Genomic DNA, 15,857 nt, shown 5'->3' on the forward strand with positions numbered 1-15,857 from the left:
AATCCTGACTTCCCACCTCAGAATGGTATTAATCTTACCTCATCTTCATATGTTTTAAGTTAATTTTCCCAGCATCATTTGTTTCACCTACAATTATTATATTTCTTCATTTCTGAAAATATTTTTTCAAGTAACATTCTTATATTTTCCATTCTTACACCACACAGAACAGAAATTGTAATGTTTCCGCATCCCATTCCAGGAAAAAAATTATTAATATATTCACGTAACAAGTTACATATAATTAAAATTTGTGCATCTCTACTTTTTCAGGTGTACTTAGAAATATTTTCTGGTAAAAGTTGATGATTGTTTGAGATAAACATACTATTTTTTTTACCACTGAGCTCCCCCAGAGTCATCTTTTCTTTCTATATGAGTTTGTGGACTCTTCAGTTTCATCCAAAGAAACATCACTTAAATTTATTTTGGTACCATAGTTCCTTTTAACATGTGGTTAACGTTGCCGCCTCACAGCAAGAGGTTCTCGGGTTCGATCCTCAGCTGGGCTGCCTTCTGTGCGGAGTCTGCATGTCCTCCCTGTGGTCACGTGGGTTTCCTCCGGGTGTTCTGGTTTCCTCCCACATCCCAAAGACATGCTGTAGGTGGATTGGACACTCTAAAATTGGCCCTAGGTGTGCGTGTGTGTGCATTCTGTGGAAGGTTGGGTGCCGGGCTGGTAACTCGACACCGTAAAAACTCCACTGCCAATCATGAGCGGACAGGTGATCCACTGTGGCGACCCCTAACTGGGAAAAGCTGAAAGAAGAAGTTCCTTTTAACATGTAAGCTTCCATCTATGTGTATAATTTCACCCAAGTTCTCATTTGCAGGAAATGTTTTGCTCCCTATCGTATCATTACTAATACTCTAGGTTTATTGAAATGATTGGTGTCAGTCTGTATTCTTATATCTACCAACTTTTTTGTGTTAGCTGTCTATACCCCCTTAATTTTTAAAATTTTGACTACAGGAAAAAAGCGAGTCTCATTGGTATCTGGTGAGACTTAAGGAAACACTTCCACTTTAACTATTTTATCTATTCCCACAAAAACTTTACATTTACTACAAAAAGAGTTTATTTTGTCCCATTGATCACCAGTTTCTCCATACATGAGACATCCTTTGTAAAGTAAAAGATACCCACTTTCTAATAAAGCATTCAAACAAAACTTGTCAATTTTGTTCATATTTTCACTATGTTAAAGACACTCACCCTCTACACCTCAGTAGTTGCTTTACACTTGAGACTGCTCATTTCAAGAGCACTTTTTATACATGACCATCCTCACGAAGGGGACAGAAGTAAAAGGAAAGAAATAAAGTAGACTGCTTCACCATTTATAGTACAAACAGATGTCCTGTATCTTCTTTCTTGCTGACAAGGCTACTTTTAATGGAACCAACCCCCTGAAGAAAACAGAAGTAAAAGGAAAGAAACAAAAGGGAAAGCTTAATTGTTTATTTACAGCACAGACTCCCTCTCTGCAAAGTTATCAGTTATGTTTTACTCTGAGAAGATTAGAAAAGATTTATAGTTGTCTGCAAAACTGATAGAAATAGAGGATTTTTGGTTAGTGTGGTTGAGGAAATCTGTGATGTGCTTAGTTTATTTCTTTCCAGAACAGTTTGGGTGTTTTAGCAGTAGCATACTGTTCCACATGCAATGATGATTTTACATACTTGCCTCATGTAATGCTGCAGTTATACTAATTAGACAGAAAAATAAACAAACATTTTTCATACTAATAAAACTGTGGGGAAATGGAATTGAATCCACAGGCATCCTAACAGTTGGAGAGCAGAGCCTTAACATCCTGACCCAGATGTCCACCTATAAAAAGGGATGCACGCACAAACATAACTTTGAACAGGCATACTGCTACATTTGATCAATGGCTGTAATGACAAAAGTGGCACTGAAGTATGAAAGTTATGCATCTTATCCTACTATAGTTAATAACAAAGCCAAGACATTATGAAGAAGGTATGCTCACCCCAGTGCTGTCTGAAGCTTTCCAGTCTTCTTCTGTCCCGTCACCTATTCATTTCAATTTCTTCAGGGGGGATATAGAGATAAAAAGATACTGTGTAATCTTTGTGGATGGCACACAGTGAAAGGTTATATGTGCAACTAAGATAGGTTATATTTACAGTACGGGGCTGGTAAATGAACTTTAACTTCATCCTCCCATCAGTGCAGGTGGTCAGGATTGTGGAACCTCATATCACTGTAGTAGTGATGGCACTGTTCTCCCATTCATGGGATGCCACTGGCATGGGTGACAGCCTAGGTTAAACTATTTCAGGCTTCAGCTTTCTATCAAGGCCATTTATAGTCCTCTTGCAGATCCCTCTGTGTGTAATACTTAGATAGGAGGTCCAAAAAAAGCTAGGACTCATTCTCACAGTAAAGCTGTGCTCTAAAAAGAGTAGTACTCTCTCTTTATCTAGCCACCACAATGCCTCATCTTGAAAAATCTCAGTGAAAATGGCAGTGAATGTGGGTCCATATCAGGTCTCACATGCCCCATCTGCAGCACAATGATGGGTATCAATGGACACCTTATTTTTGCCACAGGTGGCAACCTCAAAAAATATGGAAACTCATTTAATGTGGCTTTTGATGTCACTTTAAGGTTTGAAATATGGCAGTCCTAAATGCCACTGCCCACTATTCAAGCAATATGTTCTACAGTGGCTTCATGTCCAAATGATTAACTATGAAATGACACTCCTACCCACATGCCAAAAAGCATATACTAACTGCACATGTGCAGTGCTGCTAGTAGGGACCCCAGTATGTGTATGTGCATGACATTGAGTAGAATCAGTACAATGTTTATAAGGTATGCTCAATGAGCAAATAATGCAATTCAAAAACAATAATGATATAATCATCGCCACCAGACAGGTGAATCCAAATGATATAAGCATGACAAGAGGCACATAGCCTTATTACTCTGTAGGCGAAAACACCAATACAAGAGTTTGATTCCTGCCTGTGGTGATTTTTGCAAAGAATTTATTCAGCCTAATATACCCATTTGCATAAGGTAAGTGTTAATTCTTACAAATACTTTCTTTTGCATTATAAGTGCTTTTACTTGTTGTTAAACCTGTTGTCCGTCATGGGTGCTACTAGTTTTTCAGTTCTTGTATAAGCACTGGCTAAAGTTTCAAAACCATAGTTTCACATCTAAACTACATAGCCGCATGAGTAGCAAAACTTTAAATATGGCAAAATGAGCATGAATACTGCAAACATCAAAAAGATCAGTCAGTATTGCAAAATTGCAGAATAACAGAGAACATGAAGGCCACTTCCCATACTTCCCAAATCTCCCTGATTCTGCATCACAATTTTACCCTATCCCTGTATTCTGGCTCCTATAGGCTTTTGAGGGGAGAGCTATGTCTGACATTGTCAGACCCCAGTCTGATTGACCTCCTGCATATCCACAAAACAAACAGCACCAGAATTACACATTCTAAAGACTTAAACCTCATCTGTGATATAAATAGGACCTGCTGGAGAGACAGGTATATATCCTAGAGACTTCACCATCTCTTGAACATGCTCCCCATCCATGTAAAGCAGTGTTCCTCTGTAACCCAATTCCTGTGCAACTTGGACAATTGGAGGGGGAACATGAAATTCATCCCTGGTTTGGCACCTATGTCTCTAATGGACACAGGCAACCTGTAAATGGTTCATCTCCCAGGCTCCTGCTTGTAAATGTTTAATCTCCCACCCTGCTTACACTTATCAAGGGCATCAGAACTCGTTAGAGACTTGGGATGCATGGCTAGGCTTAAAAAGGTCCTTGTGGTCATTAGCCTAGTAAACACCTATGAACCTACGAACCCTGTCCCACATAAATTATTAATTTTCTAGTACCCCACAAAGGATTACAATCAGTCAATAATGCCAGCTATTAGAGTTTCATACATGCTTTTATTTATGCAATACATGTTGATGAAAAACCTGTTGTTCTGTTAACATTTTAAGTGGATTAGAATAATATTAAAAAAAAAATTGGACCTGTTTTTGGGTCCTCAATCCCACTCCCTTATTTTTGATTTTGTCACAGATTCTACAGGAAAGAAGATGAGAACTATGCTGTTTCCCTGTTCCACAAACAGCACAGGAATTATATAGTAAATCTCAAAATGTACTTATTTTATTTATTTATTTTATTTTACATTTGTTGACCAGGATAGTCCGACTGGATATATGTCCATTTTCAGCTGAGGCCCAGAGAGAAAAGCTCCATATAACAAAAAAGAGACAGTACATACATCACTGAGTGATAAAGTCAGGCAGACATGTTTAGAAAAATATAGACAAAGAATACAGGCAGATATCATTATACACAATGTGCAGACTTATATCTGATTGGCAGAGACGTATCAGAAAATGTGAACATAGACTACAATCAGATCTCATAATTCACAATGCTTAGACATTCAAATGCTATGAGGCATAGATACTTGGCTAAACAGCACGTTGGGTAGCATGACATGTATTAGTGAAGTTGTTAGTGAGGTTTAGAACAAGAGAACAGCCAATGAGATGAGAGGTATTTTTTGAGTTCTCTTTTAAATAGGGGTAGTGAGGTTTCCTTGGTAATGGTAGTAGGGAGTAGATTCCAGATTTTTACCTGTTGAGTTTGCAAATATAGCATCGCCTGCAGAGCTGTTGGATTTTTGGGTCAGTATCATTAGTTCATCAGCTGAGCATAATGGCCTGGGGGCACTATGAGGGGTGAGAATATTTTTGAGGGCAGACGTGTTATCAGGTTGATGAAGTATTTTATGTTCATAGGTTCATAGGTTCATAGGTTGGTACTAGGCTATCAGCCCTAGGGCCTATACAAGCCTATCCATAACAATTCCCTGGATATTTCTTCCCACAAGTGCTACTATAAGCTGGTTGAACTGTAGAAGGGTAAGAATTAAGGGAAAGAAAATAATAATTATTTGTATTAGGGCATGGTTGTGGACTTCAGGCTCATCCAGTGGGACAATTGCCCAATTGCATAAACATTACAGTCCCTCTGGAACCAATTAGGTTACCTTTCCTGATACACCTTTTGTTTATAGGCTTTAAAAAATGAGGATGATCACAGCTTTGGCTAGAAGATGCATGGACTTGCACAGATAGTGACACGGTGTTTATATAGTTGTAGCACTACATGGACTTGCACAGATAGTGACACAGTGTTTATATAGTTGTAGCACTACATGGACTTGCACAGATAGTCACACGGTGTTTATATAGTTGTCGCACTATATGGACTTGCACAGATAGTGACACGGTGTTTATATAGTTGTAGCACTACATGGACTTGCACAGATAGTCACACAGTGTTTATATAGTTTAGCACTATATGGACTTTCACAGATAGTGACACAGTGTTTATATAGTTGTAGCACTACATGGACTTGCACAGATAGTGACACAGTGTTTATATAGTTATAACACTACATGGACTTGGACAGATAGTGACACTGTGTTTATATAGTGGTAGCACTACATGGACTTGCACAGATAGTGACACAGTGTTTATATATAGTTGTAGCACTACATGGACTTGCACAGATAGTGACACGGTGTTTATATATTTGTAGCACTACATGGACTTGCAGGGATAGTGACACGGTGTTTATATAGTTGTAGCACTACATGGACTTGCACAGATGGTGACACAGTGTTTATATAGTTGTAGCACTACATGGACTTGCACAGATAGTGACACTGTGTTTATATAGTTGTAGCACTACATGGACTTGCACAGATAGTGACATGGTGTTTATATATAGTTGTAGCACTACATGGACTTGCACAGATAGTGACACAGTGTTTATATATTTGTAGCACTACATGGACTTGCACAGATAGTGACACAGTGTTTATATAGTTGTAGCACTACATGGACTTGCAGAGATAGTGACAAAGTGTTTATATAGTTGTAGCAATACATGGACTTGCACAGATAGTGACACAGTGTTTATATATTTGTAGCACTACATGGACTTGCACAGATAGTGACACAGTGTTTATATATTTGTAGCACTACATGGACTTGCACAGATAGTGACACAGTGTTTATATAGTTATAGCACTACATGGACTTGCACAGATAGTGACACGGTGTTTATATAGTTGTAGTACTGCATGGACTTGCACAGATAGTGACACGGTGTTTATATAGTTGTAGCACTACTTGGACTTGCACACATAGTGACACTGTGTTTATATAGTTGTAGCACTACATGGACTTGCACAGATAGTCACACAGTGTTTAAATAGTTGTAGCACTATATGGACTTGCACAGATAGTGACACAGTGTTTATATAGTTGTAGCACTACATGGACTTGCTCAGATAGTGACACGGTGTTTATATAGTTGTAGCACTACATGGACTTGCACAGATAGTGACACAGTGTTTATATAGTTGTAGCACTACATGGACTTGCACAGATAGTGATACAGTGTTTATATAGTTGTAGCACTAGAAGACACTGCCTTAATTTTTCACTTCCCAGTTCTTCATTCTTCTTACCATCTTTTCCCTGGACAAAATCCAAAAGTTACCTCATAGGAGCAGAGTTTGGTTTTCTTGAATCTAGTTTTGACCATAAAGCCAACAGATTTCATAATGTCTAGAAGAAGAGATTGGGAAAATGTTTTCTGGTTTCACCTGTTAGTTCCTCATGCTGTCATCATTACCCTATATTCCAAGAAGTTCTTCCTTCATACAATCTATTTCTCACAAGACATTTATCCAGTCTAAGCAAGTCTTGAACAATTTTTTGGTTTCTGTGCAGCACTGCAAGCAATTACAGGGTATTTACTTTAGAAAGAACTTAGAAGCTTTCATTCTGCCCAGAAAAAAATGTAAGGCTAATTAACAGCAGAGCACAAGATTCCAGCATACATCTTTTATGAGATCAGTAGCATGTCATGTGCATTGACCTTACTAAAGTACTAAGCTTATTCCACATGAAGGAATAATTGACAAATTAGAAGTATTAAATATCTATCCAAATGGTGTTAAATGGGAAAAGCATTGGTAAAGCAACAGAATACAAGTAAGGTTATTTTGTTTGTTTTATTTTAATTTGTACTTTTGCTTTAGCACATTTAAGAATATGGATTATTTCCACGGGACACTTGAGCTGATATTTACATTAACTAGTTGAAATTTGGGCAGAACACTCTGGAAATTTCCTACTCCTTTCAAAGGATTTCAGTAGATTTTACTATAATAAAGATGAGGTGCATGATTTAAAAAAAACTAAGAGATTTGTGAAGTAAAACTGAGGAATTAAAAGCTGTGGAGAATTAAACGCCACAATACATCAACTATGGAAGGATTGTTATGAAATGCATACATTTTATAGAGGTTGTCAAGAATGATGGAATCATTAGAGGAAGGATACAGAAGTTGTATAAACATGGAAGAAAGTATATTTAAAGACGGGAAAGCAGGATATGAATTAACAGCAATATAATATTATAAGCTTTTCAAAGAGAATTTGATAGAATGTATGGAAAAAGAAATATAAATATACAAACAAAATACAATAAGAATAGAATAATTAAAAGAGTCAACAGGTTGTTTAAGAGGAAATAAGGGAGATGTGACATTATTTTCAGGAAAGTATTTTCAATATAAGGACAATGAATGGAAATGAAAATATAAAAGGAGAAATATGAAAATACCAGGACAAGAAAGTGTTAAAGGATTTTCTTAAACAAATGTATGAGAAAGTAGATAAAGTGAAAGAAGTATAATAGAAAAGTAAAAGTATGAAGAAAGAAAAACCAAAAACAAGAAAGCCTGAAAAGTTAAGAACTCTGGGAATTATAGAAGATGCTAATATATGAATGCAGAGTGTTTACCTGAGGGACAGGTAGAAATGGATATGCATTTAATGTAAAGATAGAAGAAGAAAAAGGGAAAATATTTTGATGTACATAATGAATAAGGAATTAGGAAGAGTAAAGCATACTGTGGATTACTAAGGTTTGTGTATTAAAGGTATGATAAGGAAAATATATACCACAAGAATATTATGTAAATTATACAAATGAGAATAGATAAACTGGTTAAGACTGTGACAGGAACAGGTTTCTTTGGAATACATGTTGGCAAAGGGATGTGGGGGGAACAAGCTAAGAATAAAAAAGCATGTAAAATAAGACTATCTCTTAGTGGAATTTTATATATTCCTTAGCAATGAATGCTGTAATACAGAAATATCAACCACTGTTAATGGAAGCAAGATAGAAAATGCCAAAGGAAGTACAGCTCCAAGCTGTAATGTCCTATGCTGCTTATACAATGAATGCTGTAATACAGAAATATCAACCACAGTTAATGGAAGCAAGATAGAAAATGCCAAGGGAAGTACAGCTCCGAGCTGTAATGTCCTATGCTGCTTATATACTATTAACAGCTAATGGCAGATTTTGGAGTATGGAGGCAAGTACAGAAGTTGAGAAGTGTGTGGGAGAAATTGTTTTGAACTTTACTAAACATTAAAGGTACGGATGATATAGCAGACATAGGAGGACTGTATGTTTCATAAAGCAGAAGCAAATATTAAGAATAAGTTTTGAACAGAAGCAGTGTACAAAGATGCAATGAGAAAGGGTGATGGAGCAAATGAAAGAAATAGGTAGTTTCTAAAAAAATGCTCAAGCTAAGCTTCATGAAGAAAGGGGATTCAATTAATTTTGAGATTCAGCATGCATTTTGCCTCTATGTTTGCCCATCCTCTGTGACTGCTTTGATTTTCTTTTGGGCTGGTTCAAAATTAAACAATACATATATTTTACACACCTACTTCTAAGTATATAAAAGCTAATATAAAAGCTGGTATGTCTGATTTTTTTTGTTATTCAGGATCGCTTGTCTGTGACGAATAAAGGCTTGTTGCTTTGGAACACAACCTGGGTTTCATGATTTTTGGAAATTATTGTGACTGAGCTCATCAACAAAGTTTTAAGACCACCAGTTTCTCTGTTTTTTTTTCTTTGATTTTCTTTTAAAACTCTGAGAAATATAGTCAGTAAGTAATAACAAATATTAGAATGTTAATTTTCTTACCGTTCAGAAAATACATGTTGATGGAATGATGAAATATGTTGTTCTATTAACTTTTTAACTGAAATTCAGTAATATTCAAAAATAGTCCCTGTCTTTGGACCTTTGTCTACCCAGTATTTTTGTCTTTGTCCAAAACTATTGAGCAAAGAAGTTGGAAGGTGCATGTAAAAGATACATGTATAGGTTTCTTTAGAGAAAGAAAGAGCTGTTGGCAATAATATGTAGCATATTTTTGGGATCATATGCCAATCTACTAAAGAAAGAAATGGGATATTTAGGTACATTAAATCCCGAAGTACATTTGAGTTTATTACATTTGTCTTGGGTGCTAAATATTTGAAAAAAATGATGAAGTGATGTTATTAAGTAAATTATTAAATGAAAACATAACTCATGGCAAAGAAGTAAAGAGAAAATGGAAAAATACATGAAGGCAATGATATTCAAAAATATTTTAAAAGTATAGACACAGGAAATAGTAACAGAAAAGAGAAAAAAAAAGAAAGAAAGGTTTGTTATATAAATGTTATGGATAAATATTACCTCATACATTGACAAAATAAGTTATCCATTATGGAATGAAAACAATTGAAGACAGATGTTCAAAATTTAAATAAATTGAAGAATGGTAAGATTTGTTTATTATTTTAATTGATATAGGGGAGATTTTCTATAAAATATTTATGCTCTCTTCCTGCTTCCCCTTCTTGCCTGTAAAAACAGGGGTCCTCCCGGGTCCCCCAGGGTTCTATCCTGGGCCCCCTTCTATTCAATATCTTTACCAACCACCTCAACTCTGCCTGCAGCCACTTGACTCTTATCTAATACATGGATGAATCAACCCTTATTAACACCTCTGACATGTCAAATCTTCATTCATTTACACAAAACACATTCATTGCTGTATATAAATGGCTTAAGGAAAACCAACTTATCCTAAACCCAAAAAAAACTAAACTCTTACTGTTCAGACCAAGATCACTCTCACACCACAAACCTCCCTTCTCCATCTCTTTTCTAAACAACACAGTTATCAAAGTTGATCCTCATCCTATACTCATGGGCACCACAATAGATGACCAACTAAAGTTTGATCAGCACATTCATCAGTTTATCAGAAAGACACATCAAAAACTGGGATTACTGTATTGAAACAACATTCCTCACACCAGATGCCAAACTATCCCTAGCTAGGGCTTTCATCTTGCCATGCCTTCGCTATGCCACTCCCATCCTCACAAACTTGCAATCTACATTAATCTCACAGCTCAAACAAACATATAATAAAACTGCCAGATTTGCTACAAACCAGCCTTATAAATCACACCATTGCATTGCATTAAAAAGACTGCAATTGCCAGAATTCCACCATCAACTTCTTATCTCACACCTACAAGTTTCACATTCTGCCCTGCACAAACCCACTGCCTGCCCCTCCCTCTCCTCCCTTGTTTCCTTCTACACCCCCACTAGATCTCTTAGAAGCTCTGACCAACAACTCCTTGACATACATAAACCCAACAAAAACATTGGCAAACTATTTTACAATTACTTTACAACTACAGTGTGTCTTTAGCCTGGAACAAACTTCCTAACTCTATAAGAAACATCCCAAATACAAATCAGTTCAAAAAGCAACTAAAACTTTTTCTCTTAAGCTCAAGGATCTGCCCTTGCCAGGAGCCTACATGAGCCCTCTCATCTTTCTGACCTTTTCTCATCCTCTCTAATAACTTTATGGCTACTTTTCTTTGAATCTGCTTTTCTCACATTTTTAAGGAGCTATACACATGTAATAGTGTGAGTGCTATGTATCCACTACAAATAAAAACAATGTAATTATGTATATCATTTTTTTTTGTAGTTTACTGACACTCTTATAGTACATTGACTCCAATCTGCCTTTACATTTGTACATCCCATACCTTATCTATAATTACATTTTGTGCATATTTGAAATTGCTAAATTATGTTAAATTGATCTCATTTTATTTGATTATTGTAACTGCATTATGCTTAACTTTTTGTGCATATTCCATGTTTTACTTTTTATTTTTACTACATTGTATAACTTATAATGCATGTTTTTCTACGTTCTATGAAAATTTGTATGTCATTTCCTGGAGCTTTTCTCCTCAGGTCTCCACTGAAAATGGGCTGCTAGCTCAGTTGGACCAACCCGGTTAACAAATGTCAAATAAATAAATAAATGAATGAATACATAACTAACTAAATAAATAAATAAAATATATGAAAAGTAACAAAGAATTAATTATGTTTTTTAAATGTAAAAGCAAAAAAAGGGTTTGGAGGAATTGTGAGTAGAGAGATATGAACAACATAATGTATGGGTTATATAAAATGTTGCTAAATTTGGAACAGATATGTCATGCATTAGGTTTATCTGAAAAGGCAAAAAAGGAAATGCAATTAATACAAAATTGGATATTAAGGAAGTGATGCAAAAGATTAGATTGTTTTTACAGCACATGGGCTTGAGGGAGAAAAATGTATGATGAAGATTGTTAAGTAAAATGCAACTATTAATATATGCAAAATAGAAATTATATTTTAATTGCTCTGTAAAATAAAAAGTGCCCACACTGGTTTTCGTAATTGCCATGGAATCTTTTACATCCCAATCAGCTTTTACCAACTCAAGCAGACTAGACCTTAGTTAAATGTCTCATCCAAAAGAAATAAGTCCAAGTGCTTGATGTGACAATAAAACATAACGTATTCTGATTTTTTATCATCAAAGGCAAGTGTGCACCCTGTTACACTACTGACACTAATGCTGTGCACTGAGATTGCTGTCAATCCCTATGTGGGTTATCACTGGTGTCCTCAGGGACTTGTACTCCTATGCTTCTTTTCAGGCTATTCTCAGATATAAAAGCTAGAAACAGCTCTGGATTGCCAAATACAAACATGCCGACAATGGTATACAAAATGTACATACCAGGTACACCATTAGTGACCTAAGTTTTAATGCCAATAATTATAACGGGTGTATATCATAACCACAAAAGCACATCATTTTGAATGGCATTACATCAAACACGAAACCACGAATGCTGATAATATTGAAGCCGCGGAACATCGAATTCTTACCTAGGGCAAGAATTCGGTGGGCCGTTCCGCTGCTTCGCTATTTCCTTCACTGCGATGCAATCTTGGAGTTGGTATATTTAAGTAGGGGGGTGTGCTTGTGTTGTGTGTGTGTTTCTTGGAACAGCAATTTTTTTTCCCTGGGAAAAAAATCACTGTTCTGAGCTTTCGATGATATCACATTTCGAACTTCCAAGTTCAAGCTTATGGTGTTCGATATTTTGAAAGTTCGATAATGTGATATAGACCCAATATAACTTCATGAGACTTATCAAAATGGCAGACATTTTCATTACAAAATATATGGTTGAATCATAAAAATATGACACCATCATTAAAAATCTTGAGTCAGTGACAAGCAAAAGCTTAAACTTTGGCCAGTGCATGTCTACCAATATTCTGTGGCCCACCTAAATTCTACAATTAGAGTCTAGTCACCCCTGAGAGAGACCATCATACCGCTTTATAGACCTCACTGGTATCACGTATTATTGAATATAGGATATGTTTTGCAGCTGTAAAAGAAGCCAGTTGAAACAAAATGAAAAGGTCCAACACTTCCTTTAAAGAAAACTCATTGAACTGGAAAGCTTAAACTATTCAGAAAGGCTTCAGGAATTTTGTTAATTTTTCTGTTTTTTATGGGTAAATTAATTGTGACATCTGCTTCATCTACAAGGCAGATTGTAATTTGCTTCTGTGCAAAAAAAAAAAAACTCTATGCTTGTAATCTACCCCAGGAGTATCTTACACTAGATCAGAGAATATAATACTAAAAATAAATGTCAAAAATAGAACATAAATGTGATAAATACATTGCACAGGTTTCAAGAGTGTGGAATAAACTTTGACAAAAGATACTCATTAAATTCCTTCAAAATTATACTGATGTGTTGAAAATAACCTTTCGGTGTAATTAGCATTCATGTTACTTAAAGGTAAGATCAGGTCTATGAACTTAAATGTAGATATCTTGCATTATTTCATATGCAAAAATATATCTTAGGCATAGGCACTACTTGAAAACGTCAAAATAAATGGTTGAATCATAAAAATATGACACCATCATTAAAAATCTTTAGTCAGTTGCAAGCAAAAGCTTAAATGTTGACCAGTGCATGTCTACCAATATTCTGTGGCCCACCTAAATTCTACAATTAGAGTCTAGTCACCCCTGAGAGAGACCATCATACCTCTTTATAGACCTAGAAAATAATTTTCTTGGGTGGCAAAAGCCAGGGTACCTTTTTGGCTGGACTTGTATATACACCCCAGGGACGATAGCCTAGTACCTACCTATGAACTTATGAACCTATGAAAACATCAGTTCCTGCATAACCTTTAGAATGCATGCAAAGCTTAATGGTGAATGTGAATTAGAATTACCAATGGGTTAAGAAGGAATGCAATTCTAGCTAATCATAAGCATCGACAAGTTCATTTTACAGTAGAAAAAATAGCTTACAACAACAAAGTTAATTTTTCACTGAAGAAAGAAATAACTTACCCAACAGTAGTCAGATTCCATAACCATGTTTCAGGAAAATATTCTCGTACCTTTTCTTGAGGAGTATCCTGACCACCCTGAACAGAATACATTAATGTATTTAGAGGTGGTCTTTGTTGTCTTTCTACAACGAAACCTTCAAGGAAAATAACAGAAAATAAGTATGTTGTTAGATGTGTAGTTCTAAAGACATTTATTCAGACGTGATTTGATGTATTTCTCATGAAATATTAGTGTACACACTGCCATAGTTTAACAAAACTCACATTCTTCCCCGAATTATGAAGATTTCTAAATGTACTTACAATACTCATTTGCACTCCAGATGATTTGAGGTTCTTGTGCTCCTAGTGTAACATGCACTGTCTTAATGGAGAACTTTTTTTTCCTTTTTGACTCGGTGCAATATCATTCAGATTACATTTGTCTTGAATTTGGTACTTCCTAATCAGGAAAAGAAGCATTGTAGATGTTCTGTCACAGTACTCTACAGTTTAGTTTGCAAAGTAACCAGCTTAATGTGCATCCCATGCTTTTGTCGAAATGTAGAAGCTGTTCATTTCTGAACTGTTTAGTGCCTGGACTGAACAGCAGAGTGTAGAATATGCATCTATAGTGGGTCTGTAGTTTTAGTTAGCACACTAGGGCAGAGCAGAGGCTTAGCTTTTAGTCTTTTTGCCTTACAGTGTTTGGTTCTCCAGTTTTGTTTTTTTGCTGTGAGGGCTCCTTGTGGAGCTCTACCTCCTCCTTGTATCCATAAGGGTTTTCACAAGGTGTTCCCCTTCCTTTCACATGCTAAAAATGTGCCATAGTTGACCTGGCAATCCTCCAAACTGCCTAGAGGTGTGTACATGTCCTGTGATGGCTACCACCCCATCTGGGGTAGTTTATATGTATAATGCCCAGTGAGCACCAGGATATGTTCCCTCCTCCCATGATCCTGGATTGGATGAAGTGGATACCTGGAGAATGAATGACTATTATACTTAGAATGTATTCACTACTCACTGGCCTACCCTGCTTGGAAACTACCTGCACCAAAGACCCAATTGAAGACTGCCTCTGTCTAGTTTCCTGGGGTGTAAGTTTGAAAGCCAGGACAGACTCCTTACATAAGCTCACTGACCTACCCTGCTTGGAAACTACCTGCACCCAAGACCCAGTTGAAGACTGCCTCTCCTATTTTTTTTTTTTTTTGGATGTAATTTTGAAAGTATGTCCTGCTTAAAGTTTATTATTTGTATATCTTACCAGTACTGTTTTTTATTATGTTTTTTCCCTTTGGTTGCTGCCTCCTGCACATCACCAGTCTTCTCCCTAGTCCTCCATCTTCCAGCTGCACTATTTTTTCTCTAGCCTGCCCTCCTGCACTACTTTATCTTGCTGACCTTTTTTAGCTTTCCTTACTGTTATTTCTCCTTCCATTCTATCCTGTTTCAGCCTCTCTTCCCAGTGCCTGTTTCTTTACTCATTTCCAGTCACTCCTGGCTAATCTTAAACTTAACTTACAAGCTTCACTGATGGTGTTTATTAGGGTCTCTGCAGCTACTGCTGATGTAGCCCCACTCCATTTGCCCTCGCTACACTTGGGTTCACTTTGCTCCTCTTCCCTACCCCCATTCCCACCCACCCCTACTTCAATTACATTATACTATCCACACCCTTCCCTTCCTGTCGATATCAACCACTCACTCTCCACTTCCTGCCTACAACTAGTCCCTCCCCTTCCTGTCCTTTTTACCCACTCATACATCATCTCCTGCCTGATATTTCCCAACTCTTACACTGTCACTACTTATTTTACTTCCTCCTCTCCCAAACCAGTTTATACTCTCATAGTCCCTCCTACACTCACCACATAAATAAGCATGCTACTTCTATACCTAACATTATGAATCCTAACTTTGCTCGCAAATCTCACCTCCTATCATACATACCTTTCCCAGCCTTTCCTATACTGTCCTACCACATGCATTCTTAAACCTTCCCCTCCATCTCACCCCATCTTAATCTCCCCATCTCTCTTCAACTTCACTTTTTACTGCTATCATAAACTTATTATACTAGAGAGCTACCATCTCTCCTATAAACCCAAGCCAAGACTTTACCACCACT

At 36.6% G+C, this 15,857-nt stretch overlaps 1 protein-coding gene across 1 annotated transcript in view; it reads right to left on the minus strand.

Annotated features, from left to right (window-relative positions):
- LOC122808802 (alpha-2-macroglobulin-like) overlaps positions 1-13,873 on the minus strand; it is a 476,844-nt gene extending 462,971 nt beyond the window's left edge. Inside the window, exon 1 of the mRNA XM_044079853.1 lies at positions 13,743-13,873. Coding sequence (XP_043935788.1) covers positions 13,743-13,834 — 92 coding nt within the window. The 5' untranslated portion in view covers positions 13,835-13,873. The remainder of the gene's footprint in view (positions 1-13,742) is intronic.
- Positions 13,874-15,857: the final 1,984 nt, after the last annotated feature.

This window comes from Protopterus annectens, chromosome 8.part0 (genome assembly GCF_019279795.1).
Source record: "Protopterus annectens isolate FY-2018-M chromosome 8.part0, PAN1.0, whole genome shotgun sequence".
NCBI classification, from domain to species: Eukaryota; Metazoa; Chordata; order Ceratodontiformes; family Protopteridae; genus Protopterus; species Protopterus annectens.